This window comes from Lynx canadensis, chromosome D1 (genome assembly GCF_007474595.2).
Source record: "Lynx canadensis isolate LIC74 chromosome D1, mLynCan4.pri.v2, whole genome shotgun sequence".
NCBI lineage: Eukaryota > Metazoa > Chordata > Mammalia > Carnivora > Felidae > Lynx > Lynx canadensis.
In genome coordinates this window covers 71,099,924-71,123,263 of record NC_044312.2, presented here as the reverse complement: position 1 = coordinate 71,123,263, position 23,340 = coordinate 71,099,924, and the positions used below count along the sequence as shown (strand labels likewise).

General features: G+C 37.6%; 1 protein-coding gene across 1 annotated transcript in view; it reads right to left on the bottom strand.

Moving 5' to 3' along the window:
• The window catches only part of PDE3B (phosphodiesterase 3B), a 175,220-nt gene that overhangs the window by 56,176 nt on the left and 95,704 nt on the right, over window positions 1–23,340 (bottom strand). The window contains exons 2-3 of the mRNA XM_030332778.1: window positions 15,846–15,896; window positions 1,273–1,521 (exon numbers count right to left, since the gene is read on the bottom strand). Coding sequence (XP_030188638.1) covers window positions 1,273–1,521; window positions 15,846–15,896 — 300 coding nt within the window. The remainder of the gene's footprint in view (window positions 1–1,272; window positions 1,522–15,845; window positions 15,897–23,340) is intronic.

Genomic DNA, 23,340 nt, shown 5'->3' with positions numbered 1-23,340 from the left:
ACTATTTTTAAAAATTGCTCTCTGTTAACTATACTTCAATAAAAAAAGAAAAAAGTTACTATTCTAAACATCAAATGTCAATGGAAAATATAAAGGAATAGCAACATATCAAGTGAAGACTAACTCAAGAATACATAGAGTTATTTTATTGAATTTATTATTATCACTTTTTGATGCTTGTCATTAACCTGTTCCTCATAAGTAGAGTGCTAAAAAGAATGTCATGTAACTATGTACCATTGTTAATTGGATTCTGACGAAGGCAGGTATTTTTTAAAAATAAAAGCATCATATAAGCAAAACAAAATAAAAGCATCACATAGCCACCTGTGATCTGGATTTGCAATCAGTAATTATCAAACTTTTGCCCTAATTGGGCTTGCTTAATTTTTCAACACTTCTACACCCTAATGCTGGGAACACAGTGAAATTAATTATCAAAATCCTTCCAAATCCATATTTAACTTTTTCTAAGCTCCATATACACTATTACAATGAAAATTTAACTGCTTTGAATTTTATCTTCTCTTCATTAGTTTACCTGTAGAATAAAGTAGTTAATCTAGAACAATCTCTAAAATGTTTTTATTTCTAAAGTTTATGATGTTAGCTATCAACAAAGACATTGAAAGCATTCTAAACAATCATAACGTATACCTTAGAATAGTACTTATTATTTCCTAAAGAAAATCGTATTTTGAAGCATTGATATTTAAAGAAAAATTCATCCAATAGCTAATGATGGAAAAATCAACGTCTGTTGGGTTATAGCAATCTCTAGTGGGTAAAGGGGGGGAAAACAGACCCCCAAAAATGTGAAAGTCAATTTAAAATAATGTTATGTAATTCATAGAAATGAATATTATAATGATCAATTCTTTGGGGTTCAACAAGAACAATTTCGGGATCCTAAATAATACAATAAATTAATGACATGATTTGACTACTAGTTTGTTATATAAGCCTGGAATTAAATTTGTGTGGGTTTTTTTTTCTGCTTTTTAAGAAACAATAATGACAATGATAAATAGTTGTAACCAAAAAAGTCATAACTGCTGATTAGAATAATTTAGAATAAAAGCTGAATATTCATTTAGAAATATTTGAGATTTATAACTACCTCTAAAGTCCCAAACAGCTCAATATACTGTACAAAAAAGCTGATCCTTGAAAAAGAAATTGTGTTTTATCTATGCTACAAAGGAGCAGTTTTAATTTGAAAACATCATTAAATGTGGTAAGTATAGGGCTGGCTGATTACTGTATCTTGACCTTGTGAAGTTTTCGATCTCCTTTCTCAGCTGGGTCCTCTACTTCCGAGCAGGGGTAAAATCCAGGAAATGGTGTGAGGGGATTAATCCTTGGCCTACAGGAACCTGAGAAAGCACCCATCAAGGAACTGATACTCCGCAGGGAAGAAATGACTTGTGGGGGAAGGGTTGGATCAATCAGAAGGTCTGACACCATATTGCGAGCCTCATTTAGCACTGAAAGATCAACTCCACTTCCACCTCCAGAATTCTAGAAAAGAAAAAAAAAGGGAAAATTATATATTTGTTACAGAAAAACCTTAACGTTTAAGAAAAACTCTGTTTTAAGTCAATATACACATACGATATACAGCAGTTCTTCCGCTTACCTTACTCCCTCAGGAGACAGTCCAGCCAGCATAGTGACTAGGCCTTGTTGCAAAGACACTGGAGTTTGAAATCTACATTTTAATCCTACTTGTATGATTTTAGGCAAGTTATTCAACATCTGAATTTTTTAGTTTCTTTACCATAAAATGGAGATAGTAACGTCTACCTAAGGTGAACGTGAGAATTAAGACTGATAATACATGCAAAGCACGTAAGGCAGAGTACAGGGCATATATTTAAAGTACAATATGGGAATGCAAGCTGGTGCAGCCACTCTGGAAAACAGTATGGAGGTTCCTCAAAAAATTAAAAATAGAACTGCCCTATGACCCAGCAATTGCACTACTAGGCATTTATCCAAGGGATACAGGTGTGCTGTTTCAAAGGGACCCATGCACCCCCATATTTATAGCAGCACTATCAACAATAGCCAAAGTATGGAAAGAGCCCAGATGTCCATCGATGGATGAATGGATAAAGAAGATGTGGTATAGATATACAATGAAGTATTACTTGGCAATCAAAAAGAATGAAATCTTTCCATATGCAACTACATGGATGGAACTGGAGGGTATTATGCTAAGTGAAATTAGAGAAAGACAAAAATCATATGACTTCACTCATATGAGGACTTTAAGAGACAAAACAGGTGAACATCAGGGAAGGGAAACAAAAATAATATAAAAACAGAGAGGGGGACAAAACAGAAGAGACTCATAAATATGGAGAACAAACTGAGGGTTACTGGAGGAGTTGTGAGAGAGGGGATAGGCTAATGGGAAGGGGCACTAAGGAATCTACTCCTGAAATCATTGTTGCACTATATGCTAACTAATTTGGATGTAAACTTTAAAAAATAAAAAATAAAATTAAAAACAACAACAAAAAACCACAGTATAAATAATGGAGCAAGGGCTTTGTACTGTATACAGTTAGACTCTTATCCTTGAGGCAAGTTGATAGGTTTTTCATTTTTGGATTTTTTATTTTAAGATTATCTTATTCTTTATTGGGTGACATTATGAATTAAGAACTAATTTGTAATGTAACTGTTACATGTAAGCTATTCAGTAAGTGCTGGTCTCCCAATAAATATTAGACTTTTCTTATTCTCCCCCTAAAGAATAAATAAATAAAGTGCAATAAGTAACAGTATAACCACTAATGTTACAGAAAATAAGAAGACAAAAATACAGGAAAAACAGTGTCAGGGTTCAAAGAAGATAGTGATGATTTTGAACTAAACGGTTATCAAAAACTTCATGGAGGAGGTAACATCAGACTTGGCCTTAAAAAATAGATAGGGATGGGGGCGCCTGGGTGGCTCAGTCGGTTAAGCGTCCGGCTTCGGCTCAGGTCATGATCTCGCAGTCTGTGGGTTCGAGCCCCGTGTCAGGCTCTGTGCTGACAGCTCAGAGCCTGGAGCCTGTTTCTGATTCTCTGTCTCCCTCTTCCTCTGACCTTCCCCTGTTCATGCTCGCTCTCTCTCTCTCTCTCTCTGTCTCAAAAATAAATAAATATTAAAAAAAAATAGGGATGATATTTTTAAAATTTAGAATAAATATTTCATTGATGTATACATATGGTATGATTTTTACTTTTTGAAAATACATATATATGGTGTTCAACTCAATTACCCATAGAAATGAGTGCACTGATAGAACAGTGAATTAATGTTACTTTTGGTGTTCTTGTTATATCTTGAACTTACATTTGAGTGTGTCTGCAATTCATAATTATTGAATGCATTTAATGAGTTCACCAAGAAATGGTTTATTAGGCATCCTCACTACATTTTGGAACTAAGAAATGTTATGAAAGTTAGAACAATAATTAAGTAAGATCTTTGCTCTTTGTGGAATTTTTTTTCCTTGTGAAGTATATTTTGTCTTCGTTTTTATTTGAAAACATTTCTATTATTAGGGTACAGTCCAGCTATTTCTAGTATTTATAAATAAATATTTCCCTATACATGTCAAAACAGATAATTAAACATACTTTTGACAAATAGCTTCCCATAAATTTGAATTGCTGAACCAAAGTAAATGAACATGTTAAAATTTGGTCATTACCATAAAACTGCCCTCACATATGTTGGTTAAATCTATACTTCCATAAATTGTATATAACCACATCTATTTTCCCACACCCAAATGAGAAATCTGATGATATCGGAGTTGGATGTTCCTGGTACAGATCATGTGTCATTTCTCTCCAGTTGCTTTCAAGTTCCTTTGTCTTTAGTTTTCAAACATTTCATTATGACACGGCTTGCAATAAAATTACGGGGGGGGGGGGGGGGTCACATTTGGGAGTCACTCAGCTCCTCCAACTTGTAGGATTACGTTTTCTGCAAAATTTGGGGAAGTTTTCAGCCATTATTTTTTTCAAATAATCTTTTAAATTCTCTCCCTCCCTCCCTTCTCTTTCTCTCTTTCTCTCTCCCTCTCTCCCCTTCTTCCTCCCTCCCTCCTCAGGGATGGATTTCGGATCTTTTATTATCCCTTAGGTCACGAAGGCTCTATTCATTTTGTTTCCATCTATTTTTTCTATGTTGTTCAAACTGGATAAATTCTATTGTTCTATCCTCCAGTTCACAGATTCTCTCCTCCGCCATCTCCACTCTGTTACTGAGCCCATTCAGCAAGTTTTGAATTTCCATTAACAGTTTTTTCAGTTCCATAATTTCCATTTCTCTCTTTTTTATAACTTCTACAGGCCAACCTTGGACATGCTGCAGGTTTGGCTCCAGACTGCAACAGAGCTAATATCACAATAAAGTGAGTCAAATGAATTTTCCAGTTTCCTAGTGCATATAAATGTTTACAATGTACTGTAGTCTATTGTGTGTGCAAAGGTATTATGTCTAAGAAAATGTACATACCTTAAAAAACTTTATTGCTAGAAGCACTTGGGTGGCCCAGCTGGTTAAGCGTCTGACTCTTGATTTCAGCTCAGGTCATGATTTCACAAGTCATGAGTTCGAGCCCCACACTGGGCTCTGTGATGACAGGACAGAGCCTGCTTGAGATTGTCTCTCTCCCTCTCTCTCTCTCTGTCCATTCCCCACTCGTGCTCTTTCTCTAAATAAATAAACTTTAAAAATACTTAAAAATACTTTATTGCTAAAAAATGCTAACCATTATCTGAGTTTTCATCAAGACAATCTTTTTGCTGGTGGAGGGTCTTGGCTTTGATATTGATGGCTGCAGATTGATCAGGGTGGTAGCTGCTAAAGGTGGGGTGGTTGTGGCAATTTCTTAAAATAAATGAAGTTTGCTGCATTCAACTGACTCTTCTTTTCACAAATGATTTCTCTGTAGCATGTGATGCTGTGTGACAGCATTTTAAAAAATTTTTAATGTTTATTTATTTTGGGGGAGAGAGAGAGAGAGAGAGAGAGAGAGAGAGAAATAAGCAGGCTCCATGCTTTCAGCACAGAGCCTGATGTGGGGCTCAGACTCACAAACCGTGAAATCATGACCTGAGCAGAAATCAAGAATTGGACACTTAACCAATTGAGCCACCCAGGCACCCCTGTGTGATAGCATTTTACCCACAGAACTCCTTTCAAACTTGGAGTCAACCCTCTCAAAACCTACTGCTGCTTTATCAAGTTTATGTAATGTTCCAAATCCTTTACTGTCATTTCAACAGTCTTCACAATATCCTCACCAGGAGTAGATTCCACCTCAAGGAACCACTTCCTTTGCTCAGTCCTAGGAAGCAACTCCTCATCTGTTGAAGTTTTATCCTGAGATCACAGCAATTGAGTCAAATCTTCAGGCTCCACTTCTAATTTTATTTCTCTTGCTATTTCTACCACGTGTAGTTACTTTCTCCACTGAAGCCTTTTTTTAATTTTTAAAAAATATTTATTTTTGAGAGAGAGACAGAGCACAAGCAGGGTAGGGGCAGAGAGAGAGGGAGACGCAGAATCTGAAGCAGGCCCCAGGCTTTGAGCCATCAGCAGACAGCCTGATGCAGAACTCAAACTCATGAACCAGGAGATCATGACCTGAGCCGAAGTTGGACGCTTAACAGACTGAGCCACCCAGGCTCCCTCCACTGAAATCTTGAATCCCTCAGAGTCATCTATGTGGGTCGGAATCAACCTCTTCCAAATTCTGGTTAATGTTGGTATTTTGACCTCTTCCTATGAGTCATAAATGCTCTTAAGGGCATCGAGAATGGTGAATCCTTTCCAGAAGGTTTTCAATTTTCTTTGCCCAAGTCCAACAGAAAAATCACTATCTATGGCAGCTGTAGCCTTACAAAATGTAGTTCTTAAATAATGAGACTTGAAAAGTCAAAAGTACTCCTTGCTCCATGGGCTACAGAATGGATGTTGTGTTAGCAGACAAGAAAACATCAATCTTGTCGCACATCTCCATCAGAGCTCTTGGGTGATCAGGTGCATTGTCAATGAGCAGTAATCTCTGAATCTTTTTTTTTTTTTTTCCTGAGCAATCTGTCTCAAAACTGGGCTTATGATGTTCGATAAACCATGCTGTACATATATGTGCTTTGCTGTTCCATTTACACAGCAGTGTCGGTTTAACATAATTTCTAAGGACCCTAAGATTTTCAGAATAGTAAATGACCACTGGCTTCAACATCAAGTCACCGTCTGCATTAGTCCCAATGAAAGAGTCCTTCAAAGGACTTGTCCTTTGAAGCTTTGAAGCTAGGCACTGACTTCTCCTCTCTGGCTGTGGAAATCCTACGTGTCATCTTCTTCCAAAAGAAGACTGTTTCACCTACATTGAAAATCTGTTGTTTACTGTAAGCACCTTCAATAATTATCTTAGCTAGATCTTCTGGAAAACCAGCTGAAGCTTCTACATCAGCACTCCCTTGAACTTTTATGTTAGAGAGATGGCTTCCTTCCTTAAACCTCAGGAACCAACCTCTACTACTTTCAGACTTTTCTTCCACAGCTTCCTCACCTCTCTCAGCCTTCACAGAATTAAGGAGAGTTAGGGCCCTGCTCTGGATTAGGCTTTGGCTGACGGGACTATTGCGGCTGGTTTGATCTTCTATCCATACCACGAAAACTTCCTCTGTATCACAGAAGTAAGGCTGTTTCACTTTCTTATCATTCACTGAAGTAGCACTTTGAATTTCCTTCAAGAACTTTTCCTTTGCATTCACAGCTTGAATGGATGATGCAAGAGGCCTAGCTTTTGGCCCATCTCAGCTTTCGATATGCTTTCCTCGCTAAGCTTAATCACTTCTAGCTTTTGACTTAAAGTGAGAGATGTGTGGCACTTTCACTTGAACACTTAGAGGGCACTGCACGGTTATTAACTGACCTAATTTCAGTATTGTTGCATCTCAGGGAATAAGGAGGCCCAGGGGGAGAGAGATGGGGGAATGGACAGTCGGTGGAGCAGTCATGACACACACATTTATCAATTAAGCTCACCACCTTGCATGAGCAGGATTCATGGCACCCCAGAACAATTACAATAGTAACACCAAAGATCACTGATCACAGATTACCATAAAAAGTATAATAATGAAAAAGTTTGAAATATTTTCACAATTACCAAAATGTGTTCGAAAAACATGAAGTGAACAAATGCTGTTGTTAAAATGGCAAAAATAAACTTGCCGATGCAGGGTTGCTACAAACCTTCAGTTTGTAAAAAACACAGTATCTGCAAGGTGCAATAAAGTAAAACACAATAAAAGGAGATGTGTCTGTACTTTTGTTGTTGTTGTTGAGATTTTCTATTTTGTATTTGTAATTGCTTGTTAGGACATTTGTATGATGGCTGCTTTAAAATTTCTTGTCAGATAATTCCAAATCTGATTCAATTTGGTGTGAAGGATTGATTGTCTTTTCTCACTCAAGTTGTGATTTTCCTGGTTCTTGGTGTAACAAGTGATTTTTTTATTTTATCATCAACATTTTGGCTGTTATCCTAGAAGACTGAGTCCTATTTAAATCTTTTGTATTAAGAGGCAGGCTCTTTGCTTCGATAAAGCACACAGGTCCTCGTCTACTTCTTCAGGCTGTGGTTCTAATGACAATTAGTTTTCAGGGCACTCATAGTACTATTTCACACTGCATGACTTTTTTTCCGGTGCCACAAGGGTTTCCACGGGACCCTGCTGGTACCTCTGTTGGTGAGGATATGGGAGGAGGGAAGGAGGAATTTCCTCAGATTGAGCCACCTGGTACTTCCAGGTGGGGGAGGAGAGTCTCTAGGCCACAGAAACAAAGAGCACTTTCCAGACTAGGCACACGCTGTGACGGTAGCCCCCACCCACCCTTTTGCCAGACCCCCTGGCCACTCAGTCTCTCACTGGGTAAGGAGAATCTCATGCCCAGTAGGGAATGAGAATACTTCCCTGGACCTCTTACTGTCAGTGGAGTTCTTGGTCACTTTTCCCTTGCTAGAGCAACCAGACTCACTTGGTATAGTTTGAGGGCTCTCATTTAATCTTAGGGAAGGAACGAGCCTACCTGCATCACATTCTGTTGCTGGGCTGGGGAGTCAGGACCTGCGTCACCTTTTGCTGTTAGGCAGGGGTTTTAGGAAACTCGATCACTATTGTTTTCCTCCATTAGTAGGGTCCCTAACTAGTCTACCCTCCTCTTTCCATTTTTCAGAGTTCTCCTTTGGTTGCCCCTTGTTATTTCTGGAGTTTATAGGGGCGCCCGGGTGGCTCAGTCGGTTGAGCAGCCGACTTCGGCTCAGGTCATGATCTCGCGGTCCATGAGTTCGAGCCCCTCGTCGGGCTCTGTGCTGACAGCTCAGAGCCTGGAGCCTGCTTCAGATTCTGTGTCTCCCTCTCTCTCTGCTCCTCCCCTGTTCATGCTCTGTCTCTGTCTCAAAAAATAAATATATGTTAAAAAAAAATGTATTTCTGGAGTTTATAGTTATACTTAGTGGAGAGGAGAGGGGAGAATTAACCCTGAAGATACACACAGAGCACATAGAGTGATGTGCAGTCCATACAGGTAAAGTACAATAAATATTACTATTAATATGGAAAAGCGAGGAGATAAAAATACAAATAGAGTGGCATCAGAGTTCAAAGAAGATACATAAAATTTTTAATCTGAATGGTTAACAGTAACTTTATGGAAGGGGTAGCATTTGAGCTGAGATGTTAATTTGGTAGGATTTTATTTATAAAGATTAGGGGAAAATATCTTACAACAAAACTAAAAATGTATTAGGGGGAGTTCATTCTTCAAGAAAGAGCACAAATAAAGGTAAAAAAGTGGTAAAATGGCAAAGTACAAGGAACATGAAATTTAAGTACAGGTTTCATTTTTTTTTTTTTTTTTTAAGAGCACTAGAACATAAGGTTGGAGGCCTGTGGGGACCAAATTTTTGAGAACACCAGATTCCAGGCTCACAGATCTGAGCAGCAGAGAATCATGGATTTTGAGCAGGTTAAAGAGGAAGAACAAAGTGGGGAAAGAGAAAAGGAAGTAACAGAGGGCCCTGGAATATTAGAGAGGATGAAAAGACAGTTAACAACTGACAGAAATATGGGAAAACAGCATCCCAGGCCAGGAGACCAGCAAGTGTGAAGACCCGAAAGCACAGGCTGCCTAGCTTCTTTGAAGAATAACAAGAAGGCCAGAGTAACTGGTGCAGAGTGAATAAAGGAGAAATTAGTACAACATGAGGGCAGAGAAGTAAAAGGGAGTAAAATAAGGGATCATGTTATGCAAGGTCATTTAAGTCCATGACAAGGACTTGAACTTTTTTCTGGGTAAGAAGAGTATAGTAAGCAAGAGTGACAATTTTTTTTTAACATTTATTTATTATTGAGAGAGACAGACAGACAGACAGAGCATGAGCAGGGGAGGGGCAGAGGGAGAGGGAGACACAGAATCCGAAGCAGGCTCCAGGCTCCCAGCTGTCAGCACAGAGCCCGACGCGGGGCTCGGAACTCACAAACTGTGAGATCATGACCTGAGCTGAAGTCGGTCGTTCAATCAACTGAGCCACCCAGGCACCCCAAGAGTGACAAATTTTTAAAGCTGAACTTAAATTCCTATTTCCCATTGGCTTATATGTGGCAAACTCTTGTTTTTCCCCAGAGAGCTAAGAATAGATTATGCATTCTAAAGGGCTATTGAAGAGGAGGAGGGGGAGGTAGGCAGACTTGGTGGCTTTGTTTCACCTGCAAATGCTAAAATATTTACTCCCTGGTCCTTTATAGAAAACATTTTGCTAAGTCCTGTCTTATAATTTCAGAGATACTTAGTATTCATTATTATTGAAATTAATATAAGATTAGCTCACATTTTTATTCAATGCTACTATCTCCCAGGCACTTTATTATTATTATTATTATCATCATCATCATCAACATCATCAGCCCTCTGAAAGAAGTGGTATTATTCCCAATTTATAGATGAGAAAATAGGTTCAGAGTGACTTAAGAGGCTTGCCTTATTTTTCAAAAGAAGGCTGTATCAACCCAACTCTTCTGCCTAGAATAACTAGTCTAGAAAAGAAAATGGACTAAACTAGTCCATTTCAAAGCCTCAGAGCACAGCCAAACAGCCAGGGCTTGAAAGAATAAGACCTCAGAGTTAAAAAATTAAAATGAACCCCACTATTCTGTGCTACTTTTTCCCCTCAAGGAAACCGCTGCAGATTCATAACTGGCCAGTGCAGAGAGGAGAAGCAGCAGAGCAGTTAAGAGGCTAGGAAATAAAGTAGAGCTTTCTGTCATCTCAGGAGGCTAGCAGACCAAAACTGGAGTTCAGGGTTATCAAGACAGGCAGAGCTTTAAAGACTAAGCAAGCACTCTGAGAGAAGAAACAAAACCAAGCTTGAATTCAGAGCAGCTTTGCCCCTAAAGGTATTTGCCAATTTGCAAACAGTGGCCAAGAGATGGAGAAACCAAGCAAAATTTCTCAAAAAGATTTCTATTTTGAAAGTAAAACAGAGGGGCGCCTGGGTGGCTCAGTCAGTTGAGCGTCTGACTTCAGCTCAGGTCATGATCTCACAGTCCCTGAGTTCAAGCCTCACATTGGGCACTGTGCTGACAGCTCGGAGCCTGGAGCCTGCTTCGGATTCTGTGTCTCCATCTCTCCCTCTCCCTCTCTCTCTCTTTGCCCTCTCCCACTCACATTTGCTTTCCCCTCCTCAAAAATAAATAAACATTAAAAAAATTTTAATTAAAAAAAAAAAAAGTAAAATAGAGCTTTCAGCAGTCTCAATGCTGGAGGGAACAACAGAAGGAGTTACTAGAAAACACATCAGTAACTAAGCGGTTATAAGATAGGGGCACCTGGGTGGCTCAGCCGGTTGAGCATCTGACTTCAGCTCAGGTCATGATCTCACAGTTTGTGGGTTCGAGCCCCGCATCAGGCTCTGTGCTGACTTCTTGCTCAGAGCCTGGAGGCTGCTTCAGATTCTGTGTCTCCTTCTCTCTCTGCCCCTCCCCCACTCACATTTTGTCTCACTCTGTTTCTCAAAAATAAATAAATGTAAAGAAAATTAAAAAAAAAAAGATAGAAAACCTGAATAGACCTAAAACTATTAAAGAAACTGAATCCATAGTTTAAAATTTGCTCATTAAAAAAAAACTCCAAACTGAGATGGCTTCACCAGAACATTCTTTTAAACATTAAAGGAAGAAAGAATACCAATCTTACCAAACTTTTCTAGATAACAGAGACTGAATATACCACTTTATAAGGCTACTGTAACCTTTATACCAAAAACATGACAAGAACATTATGGAAAACAAGAATTGTGGGGCCAATTCTCTCTCATAAACGTGGATACAAAATTCTAAAACAAAATATTAATAGTATCCAGTGATACATATATACATTTTATATACATTTATACATTTTTTAAATATCTTTATCAAATTTGCTTTATTCTGGGAATATGGAGATGGTTCAACACAGACATAGAATTAAACAATATGATTCACCACATTAAAAGAGTAAATGGAAAAAAATCCAGGAATCATCTCAATAGATGCAGAAAAACCATCTGATAAAAATTCTACACCCATTCATGACTAAAAACAGAAAAAATGTCCTTAGTAAATTAGGATTAGAATGGAACTTCCTTAATCTGATAAAGGGCATCTACAGAAAACATTAGTGATATTTTCATCAAAAGACATCACGATAAACCAGACTGGGAGAAGACATTTTTAAATACATACACTTTAACATACATACTATACATACCTATACATATATGTGTGTGTATATACACATATATACATATATACACAAATATATACGTGTGTGTGTGTGTGTGTGTGTGTGTGTGTGTGTGTGTGTGTGTATGTATTCATGTCTGAAATACACAAAAAATCCTACTGGTCACCAAGTAAAAGGTAAATAATCAGTATTAAAATAGGAAAAAACCTGACCAGAGAATATCTGGGTAGCCAATTAACATAAGATCCTCAACCTGATGAGTCATCAGTGAAATGCAATTATTAAAAGCACAATGATAATACTGCTTCACAGCTACCATAATGATTTAAAACAGACACTACCAAGTGTTGACAACGATGTGGAATAACTGGAACTATCAGAGGCTGATGGCTGGGTAAAATCTGATACAATCTCTTTGGAAAATTACTGAGTACTATCTACTGAAACTCAGCATATGCATGCATACTCGATGAGCTACCAATCTACTCTAAGATATATACCCAACAAAAGACATCAAGAGTGTTCCAGCAGCATTACTTGCAATAGCCACGAAGGGGTTCAGGACAGGCCCTCCCAGAATGTGCCACTTTGGCATGTGGATTATTTTTTACGCTGAAGGCCCTTGAGATCCTGTGGCCCCATGAGAAACTTTTGCCCCTCCCTTAACTAACAGAAGAATCTATATTGGCGGGGGGGGGGGGTTCCGAGAATAAGGGTTATTAGCAGAGATCATCTTTTTTAAGGTTTTAAGGTTTTATTTTTAGGTAATCTTTACACCCAATGTGGGCTCAAACCTATACCCCAAGATCAAGAGTTACATGCTCTACCTGACTAAGCCAGCCAGAAGCCCCCAGCAGAGATCAATTTTATCTGGGTGAACCATCTGTACAGCAGGGCAAACATCTAATTACCAAACATATGCTCTACTTACCGCCCTGTGAATTATATTCCTTTCCTCTGAAGTTCTAGAACCATGCCCCCTTTCTCCTTAGTTGAGAATGACATATATACCTTATTTTGCCTGATTATTTTTGCAATTTCCATGTCTATGTGGACTCCCTATACAGATGCCTATTAAATTTGATTTTCTCCTGTTCATCTGTCTTATGCCAATTTGATTCTTAGCCCAGCTAGAAGGACCTTTGAGGAGGAATTCTTGCTTCCTGACAGCCAAAAATGAAAATTAAAAAGAAAAAGTCCATCTACTATAGGATGAAAAAATTGGAGTATATTCATTCAATGAACTACTAAATAGAATGAAAATGAATTACTGCTATGTGCAATATTAATCTCCTAAATATAATTTTGAAAGAAAGCAAAAAATACATATCATTAATTCCACTCATATAAAATTCAAAGACAGAAAAACTAAGTTGTGATGACAAAAATCAACATTGATATAATGCTTGGCAGAAGTTGATGACCAGGAGGGGAACATAAGGGGGGACTTTGGGGGAGCTGAATTCTTCATCTGAAAGACAATCACATGTATATAATCACTTTGAGAGAATTCATCAAGTTGTACACTTATGACTTACACATTTTTATATATGAATGTTACACTAAAAATTTTTTTAGAGGATGAGAAAGAGGAAGAGGAAGAGAGGGAGGAAAGAGGGAGACAGGTATCTGATATCACATACCAGTCTGTATGACTATTAGCCCATGCTTTTAACCAGGACTGCTTATTTATCTTTAGATTTTACTAATAATTTAAATACTCTATTAATTGAAAACTGAGGATCTTGGTGGATATAACTGATGAGAAAGCCCTTGTGTAGGTCAAAGAACCAGCCCTTTTTAGGTCATAAGTGGCCTTCTTGATTTCATTTGACTGCAATAATTACATTTTTATTCACCAAAATCCAGAAAATATTTCATTCTTATGGGCTGTTGTGGATATTCCATTCACATTTTAAAAATAAAACACATTCAAAGGAATATTCATTTTTTAAAAATTGGTATAGAGACAACTAACTAAATAAATCTAATTAATGGGTAATGTTTCTGTAAATACAAAGAACAGAGATTTGATATTTACTGATATTTATCGATTAGCATGAAAACCATCAGGTTTCAAAACAGTACATTAACCATAATATTATAATTTTTGTAGAATAGAATACATAGATTTTAATACAATGGAAAAATGGGAAAAGATCTGTAAAGATATACATCAAAAGTTAACATAATTAACATAGTTATTGTTTGATGTTTAGAAATGGTTTTTCTTCTTTCTCTTATATTTGTATTTTCAATTCTGATATGAATATATATTACTTGAGTGACCAAAAAAGTTTAAAAGTACATATTGGGGCACCTGGGTGACTCAGTCAGTTGTGTCTGACGTCAGCTCAGGTCACAATCTCACAGTTTGTGAATTCGAGCCCCGCATCAGGCTCTCTGTCAGCATGGAGCCTACTTAAGATCCTCTACCTCCCTCCCTCGCTCTCACATTCTCTCTCAAAAATAAACATTAAAAAAAATTTTTTTTAAAGAAAAAAAGTATATATTACAGGATTTTATTTGTATATATGAAGTTCATCAATAAGCAAAACTAACTACTCAAAGTCAAGATAGACATTATCTTTGGGGATACAGGAAATAACCCCTAATGGTGTATAAGTAAGGCTTCTGGAATGCTGGTAAAGTTCTACTTCTGGATGTTTGTCCTAGTCACATGGGATGTTTACTTTGTCAAACTTCATCAAGCTATGCACTTTTCTTTTACATATACATATATATTTTTTAAGTACACTTCATGCCCAGCACAGAGTCCAGCTCGGGGCTTGAACTCACGGCACAACCCTAGATCAACACCTGAGCTAAGATGAAGAGTAGGATGCTTGACTGACCAGGACACCTAGGTACCCCAGGCTGTGTACTTTTCTGTATGTATAATTCAATTAGAAGTTTATCAAAAACTCTAAGTAGAGTGTTTTCATTTCCCTAACAAAATGCCACTTGTTTTTGCTTTTTCTCATATATGGCCTTAAATCTTTTTTTTTCCCTGCTGTCAATCAGTTGCCCACAATAAGAAAAGAAAAGCTCATCCTTAATATGGAATTAGTAGTTTATTCTGAGCCCAGATTATATGAGTAACATTTAAAAAAATAACTCTTGGGGCGCCTGGGTGGCTCAGTCAGTGGAGTGTCTGACTTTGGCTCAGGTCATGATCTCACGGTTCACAAGTTTGAGTCCCACGTCAGGCTCTGTGCTGACAGCTCAGAGCCTGGAGTCTGCTTCGAATTCTGTGTCTCTTTCTCTCTCTGCCCTCCCCTGCTCATGCTCTCTCTCTCAAAAATAAACAAACATTAAAAATTTTAAAAACTTATATAAGTATGGTTTCTTCTTCTTCCTTACAATTAAAATGTATTAAAAAAACAAACAAACAACTAATACCTAAATGAAAGTTCCATTCATTTTAGTTCAGTTAAAGAAAATCTTATGAAAAAAATTTTTTAAATGTCAAAAGTTCCATTACAGGGGTGCCTGGGTGACTCAGTCAGTTAAGCTTCCCACTTCGGTTCCGGTCATGATTTCACAGTTCATGAGTTCAAGCCCCACGTCATGCTCTATGCTGACAGCTCAGAGCCCAGAGCCTGCTTCAGATTCTGTGTCTCCCTCTCTCTCTGCCCCTGCCCTGCTCACACTCTGTCTCTCTCTCCTTCAAAAATAAGAAAAAATAAAAATAAATAAAAATAAAAAGTTTCGTTAAAGTACACCTAAAACTTTAACATTATGTGTCAACTATACTTCCAACTAAAAAAAAGTTTCCGGGGCACCTGGGTGGCTCAGTTGGTTGAGAGTCCGACTTTGGCTTAGGTCATGATCTCGCTGTTCCTGAGTTTGAGCCCCACATCGGGCTCTGTGCTGGCAGCTTAGAGTCTGGAGCCTGCTTCAGATTCTGTGTCTCCCTCTCTCTCTCTGTCCCTCCCCTGCTCATGCTCTGTATCTCTCTCTTCTCAAAAATAAATAAACATTATTAAAAAAGTTCATTACAGATATTAGTTATTAGTGATATTATTTAAATTTACCTGATAATGAGGTTTATACCATTGCTTTAAGTCCCAGTCCCAAAGAATCATCTGGAAAAAAAAAAAATTTTTAGTTACAAACCAGAATCCAACAAACAAACATATGTAAAGATAAAATGGAACATCTTTAATTACAGATACCTAAAATAGCTTACAGCTTGGGAGGGGAATTGGGAAGGTAATAGTAAAAATGATCTCTAGACAGAATATTCCATAAATTATGTACTCTGTGATTGAGAAATCAAAAGAATAGTCAGAATAAAGTCACTATAATAAGCCATATTAAATAGCAAAATATCTATTACCATAAAAAGGAAAATACAAATCAAAATAACACCTATTTACTAAAAAATACAAGAAAAATGACAAATCATCAGAAACTCTCCCTGTCCCCACCGTCTTCAAAGGATCATCACTCACCATCCTAAACCAGTGTCAATGAGTGGTGCTATTTCCTTACTAATAAGGCACCTGTCAAAATCCATTTTCAAAGCTTATCCTTGGGGTTAGATTAAGTACCAATCGTAGCTGATTATAAAAAGCAACACTCAACCCTTTTGATATGCAGATAATTATGATGGTTTTTCTGTCTCTTTAAAGGCTATCAGTGATAACTTCTTAGTCCCAGACTAATCTTTTCCTGTCCTTTTAATTCCCAGCAGACTTTTCTGGCTGCTTCCCCTTCCAATAGTCCCTATGCTCCAGGAGAAAAAAAATTAGCTTTCATTTAGCAAGCTATAACTGCTACCTATAGTTAATCCTAAATTCCTTTTAAGATTATTTAGTTAACAAATAGGTCTCCTCCTTTTGCCTAAATAGATTATAATTGCAATTTTCTACACAGTTTTGAACCTAGTCTTGAATTTAAACCTAACTTGTAATACAATCACCTGATTTCCATATACTGAACTATTGTTTTTTTTCAAGCCCCCAGTAGGGGGGCTCCAACTCACAACCCAGAGATCAAGAGTTACACACTCTACCAACTGAGCCCGCCAGATGCCCCTATACTGAACTATTTGTATTGTTTTTTGTCATTAGGTCTTCTGTCTCCAGGTTGCAAAAGATCTTAAAAGTATTATCCACTCTATCATTGGTCCAATATTTTATCAGGAGTTGGCAGATTTTCTTCTGTAAAGGGATAGATAGTAAATATTTTAGGCTTTGCAAGCCACCTAAGGTCACTATGACATAATCTTTTTTTGTTTTACAACCCTTTAAAAATGCAAAAACATTCTTAGCTCAAGAGCCACACAAAAACAGGCTCCCTGGCTGTCCGATTTCATAGATGGGCTATAGCTTGCTGAACCTTATTGTATATAATATTCTCCCCTCCTTAATCACTCAAAACATTGTCAGCTGTCATTATCTCCATGTCCTCGTCAACATCCTTGCAGAAGGTCATCTCTTTGCCAGTGAAAAGAAACCTGTTCCTTCCCAAAGAAAATGCAGACATACTATGACCACTTATAAAATTCATGGGCCAGTACCACAAAATGGCTATTGTAGAACTCTATGCAAAACACATCATGAATATTAGTAGGTTCACTAAATTTATGCAGTACTTTATATGGCTCTAAGTGTAATCCTGATATAATTATTTCAGGTTGTGATTTGACCAGGATACATTCCAGGTTCTACAGACATTTAATTAATGCAGTTTAAGATGTTAATAACTTTCTAAAACACTCACATTAAGAATAGCATAACTTAAATCCCCGAGTTTCTTTTATACTTGGTACTGCTAGGCTCCATTTTGTCCATGCTATTCTTATACAATAAAAACCTGCAATACTTTACTTCCATCCTTAATTTGGCCTGTCAACGTTTTCTTTTGAGATTGAGGATGTCAACTAGCCTATTCACCATTCCGCTCATTGTTTGTAAATCTGATGTTTTCTTAAGTACACCAATAAAAGTACAGAATAGATAGGTGTGAGGCCAGAGCCACAGGATGGGTCATCCAAAATAACCCAGGAGATACGCATCAATTCACTAATTTGCATTCTAAATCTACAAACTTGCCCAAGTGTACTGTCATCCAATCCATACTTATACATTTCTTCTACAAGCATGCCATCCAACAGTGCCTATTCCACATGCCAATTCCTCATATTCCCAATTCATCAGTCTAGGTAGAAGCTGATCTCTTGCTAAATCAAGCACATTTGCAGGAGGACAGCTTCTTAAGTGAGTCTTCCTTGCGCCTCACTTCATTCACCTGTATAATTAAATAAATACTATCTTTTTCAATGTTTGTACTCTAATGCCAGAACCGTATTTGTATTCGTGTCACGCATTCTTACTGGTTGTCCTGTCCCTCCCAAGCTGGTGAAAATTTGTTCCCGGGAAACAAAAAACATCTTAAAACTAATAAAATGGGCGTATAGCCCTCCAAACACCACAGTATATAAACAGGCCATCAATCTACTGTACTGAAATTTCACAGAGGGGAAGGGATGACTGGAGGAAAAACAGTGTTTAAAACAGCTCCTTAGGGGAGTGATAATGAAAATAAGGTTGCGAAATACTGAAATAAAGTAGTCTAGCTTCTTGCTTACAATCTGAGAGACCGTTCCAGGCTGCCTACTCAGAAGCCGGTGCTAACATTACTCTATTCTAACGGCTCTTGTAGGTTTTTGTCTGAAAACCTGCATGTTAAGAACTGAAAACAGATACATGAAAGTCACAAACTTCTGGTAGATAGTCTTCTATTTAATTTGAACTAGCATATTAGTGATTTTGAAAAAAAAAAAAACAATTTTTGCATGAGTAGTAGATGTATGATCCAGAAGTTCCTTAGGTATATATTAGAGCAGTCTTGTTCCAAGTGTGGTCCACAGTAAAATAAAGAAATTAGGATACATGTTTAATAATTTTTTATAGCAATTAAACATTGCCAAAACATTTTTAGTGTATTTTACCAAAGCATCAATCCACAACAAATTCAGAGAAAAACCTTTCCAAAGCTTGAACTTTGCTATATGGTTTATTATAAATGCACATAGCTGCACTGTTTGGAGTAGCAAAAAAAACTAGATACAACCCAAATGTCTGTCCATAACAAAAGGGAGAAATTTGTGTATATTCATACAATGCAATACAATGGTGACAATAAATGAAGTACAGCTCCATACTATATAAATAAATCCCAGAAACATACGATTGAATGAGAAAAACAAGTCACAGAAGGATACATACAGTAGTAATTTCACACATGCAAAATATACTGAAATACACTTTTTAAGAATATAAATACATGAGAAACTATAAAGAAATGCAGTATGGGGGAGCCTGGGTGGCTCAGTTAAATGTCTGACTTGGGCTTAGGTCATGATCTCGTGGTTCCTGAGTTCCAGCCCCGCATCAGACCCTCTGCTGTCAGCGCAGAACCCGCTTCAGATCCTGTATCCCTCTCTGTCTTCTCCTTCCCCACTTGCACTCTCTCTCAAAAACAGACAAACATTAAAAAAAAAAAAATCAGTATGGTGATTGTATCTAAGGGAAAAGAGAAGGAAATTAAATCTGGGAGTGGTGTACAAGGCACTTCAAACTTAATGGTAATGTTCAAAATTAATGGTAAAGGAGAATTGATGGTGTTTGTTATTCTTCATCTATACTTTATGCAAATTTTACAAGTTTTTGTTAAGCTTCAATTAAAAAATTAAGAATTTAGATAGGTAAAGAAGTGAAGACGGTGACTAGCAAAAACTCTTGAGAAATCACGCTGGAAATGGCGAGAATGAAATGGAACAACAGTTGGAGAAGAATGTGGGGATAATATTTTGTTATTGTTGTTAACCTGGTAGGCTCTAGAACTTGTCTATACTTGACAGGAATGATCCAGGACAGTAGGAGCACTAATAATACAGGATAAATTGAGACAGATTCAAAGTAATAATACCCTTAATGAAAACATTGCTCAATGTCTCTATAATATTAGGACTTAGATAAAATTTAGGAAATACTAGGAAATAGTAATGGAGTATTCACTATTATTTATCAGATTATGATTTGTGAATCACTAGCCATTTGTCAGTGGTCTGGAATATTTAGAGGGCAAAAGGAATCAATTTAGCTTATAAATACTTCAGAATTGTGAAATATAAGATTAATTCTGATTTCCACACAAATATCATCTTTTTTTAAGGTTATTTATTTTTTAAAGAAAGAGACAGAGACACAGCACAAGTGGGGGAGGGACAGAGAGAGAGGAAGACAGAGCATTAGAAGCAGGCTCCAGGCTCTGTGCTCTCAGCACAGAGCCCAACATGAGGCTCAAACTCACGAGCCATGAGATCACGACCTGAGCCAAAGTCAGAGGCTTAACCAACTGAACCACCCAGGTGCCCCTCATCATTTTCATCTTAATAACTATTATATTCTTCAAAGCTGGGCAGGTGCCCTAGGTCTGTGTTATTCTTTACAAATCATCTTATCTAAAGTATTTTTAGGTCATTCAAATATTCTTTACATCTGTTAAATCTGCATTCTTTTCATTGTTGTTGCATTATACCTCCAATCAAAAAACTAAATGGTTCTAAGTTGGTTTCCTAAAGCTTAATTAAGGTGTTGATAAAAACAGAAACATAAATAACTCAGAATAAATGCTAAGCCTAGATCAAGAACAAGACTCCAATGCAAATGCAATACAAATCTCTGGGTGTGAGAATACCACACAAACCCATAAAAACAAAAATATTACTAGGGCATACAATAGTGAGTATCGAAAAGCTAATTTTGGGGGCTCAGTCGGTTGAGCATCTAACCCTTGATTTCGGCTCAGGTCATGATCTCACAGTTCCTGCGATCGAGCCTAGCTGACAGCATGGAGCTTGCCGGGGAATTTCTCTCTCTCTCTCTCTCTCTCCCCCCCCCTCACCTGAGCACACATGTGCATGCACACGTGCTCTCTCTCTCTCTCTCTCTCAAAATAAATAACCTTTAAAAAAATAAAAGCTAATTTTTTTAAATTATTTTTTAATGGTTATTTATTTTGAGAGAGAGGGAGGGAGAGGGAGCACATGCAAGCAAGGGAGGGGCAGAGAGAGAAGGAGAGACAGCATCTGAAGCAGACTCTGTACCAACAGCAGAGAGCCCAATGCAGGGCTCAAACTCACAAACCATAAGATCATGATCTGAGTCAAAGTCAGACGCTTAACCGACTGAGATACCTAGGCACCCCAAAGCTTATATTTTTTAAAATTTTTTTTTTTTTCAACGTTTATTTATTTTTGGGACAGAGAGAGACAGAGCATGAACGGGGGAGGGGCAGAGAGAGAGGGAGACACAGAATCGGAAACAGGCTCCAGGCTCCGAGCCATCAGCCCAGAGCCCGACGCGGGGCTCGAACTCACAGACCGCGAGATCGTGACCTGGCTGAAGTCGGACGCTCAACCGACTGCGCCACCCAGGCGCCCCAAAGCTTATATTTTTTAGACTTGTAATTCTTTCACTCTATATTCTTCTGCATGGTTTTCACTTTGAAACTTTATCAAATAATGATGATAGGAAGCCGTGGAAACTTTCATGGCCTATACAAACAAAACATAAAAATGTTTTCGGTAGACCAACAGAATTTTTCTAGAAGAAGCACGTAATGCTTTCTTACATGAAACTGAAGATTTTTGTTCCTAAAACAGAAGAGACAAAAACTATAGAGGCACCATTCAGATTCTGTGCTCCTCACTGCAAAAGCATATTAAAAAAAAGATAAACTATTGCCAAGAGATTTGTAAAGCCAGCCACACAGATGATAAACATTATGCTGGAAGAGTGAACAGATTAATTAATTTCCAACATATACTTGCCATATGACACCTTGGGACATCACATAATTGAAAAGGCATATAATGTAAAAAAGTAACTACTGGGGCTCTGTGTGGCTCAGTCAGTTAAGTGTCCAACATCAACTCAAATCATGATCTCATGGACAGTTCGTGGGTTTGAGCCCTGCATTGGGCTCTGTGATGACAGCTCAGAGCCTGGAACCTGCTTTGGATTCTGTCTCCCCTTCTCTCTGCCCCTCCTCCACTTGCACGCTGTGTCTCTCTCTCAAAAATAAACAAACATTAAGAAAAAAATTTTTTAAAAGTAACTACTGTCACATTTGCATACAGTAGATATTTTACTTTATTGCTGGATAAATGCATTCATGTGCTAAGTCTGAATCAGCTCTTGGTGTATATGCAATACACATGAGGAAGGGTCACAGACAAATTTTTATGTGTTTATCACTGAAAATCCATGCTACAAAAGATGATATTTTCCCCTATGTAATGATTATTTTGTGAACTCTGTCAGAAACTGAAAAATGTGTGTTGGAATAAGTTCTAAAAGAATTAGCTATCTGTACAGCAAGGAAAAGTCTTGCTAAACAATGACAATAACTCCTAACTGCAAGTTTATATGCTACTTTATTCACAGAAAACAGCTGGTGATTAAAACACATATGCTGGGGGGCGCCTGGGGGGCGCAGTCGGTTAAGCGTCCGACTTCAGCCAGGTCACGATCTCGCGGTCCGTGAGTTCGAGCCCCGCGTCAGGCTCTGGGCTGATGGCTCGGAGCCTGGAGCCTGTTTCCGATTCTGTGTCTCCCTCTCTCTCTGCCCCTCCCCTGTTCATGCTCTGTCTCTCTCTGTCCCAAAAATAAATAAAAATGTTGAAAAAAAAATTAAAAAAAAAAAAAAAACACATATGCTGGTCATAATTCAATGTTAAAGAAATAGCATAAATGTAAATGCACTCAATTTTTGGGCACAGAGTATACATCTTTTCAGTATGCTATGGAAAATGAGGCAAAAAAAAAAAAAGAAAATGAGGCAAATATAAAAATATTAAAAAACAAAATATAAACACAAATAGTAAATATAACAGAAGTGTTTTTCTCGATGAGTCACATAGAACTTCTATTTCTCAAGCTTTTAAGTATGATAATGCCCATTAACTTAGCAACTGACACAACCCTGAAAATAATCTGCAGTGAGAAATCTCTTCACAATTGGCAGGGTCCATATTGAATATTCAAAACCAACAGCCACAAACACTTGCTGCCTTCCATCACCAATTATGGGTTTGCTTGGATTTTTCTAATTTAAGAGAAATAGAGAAAAGAAAAGAATTTGGTTGGAGATAGGATGAATCTACAACACACAACCTATTTACTCATCAGTGAGCTACAACAGAGATACCCTCAATACTGTAAACAATGTTCACAGATATAAAAATACTGGAATTTTTTAGTTTTTAAAAATTATATGAATCATTTTTATACATTTATCTAAAATTAGTAGGTGCCTACCATGCATAATGATTTTTTTTTTTTTCAACGTTTATTTATTTTTGGGACAGAGAGAGAGAGACAGAGCATGAGCGGGGGAGGGGCAGAGAGAGAGGGAGACACAGAATCGGAAACAGGCTCCAGGCTCTGAGCCATCGGCCCAGAGCCTGACGCGGGGCTCGAACTCACGGACTGCGAGATCGTGACCTGGCTGAAG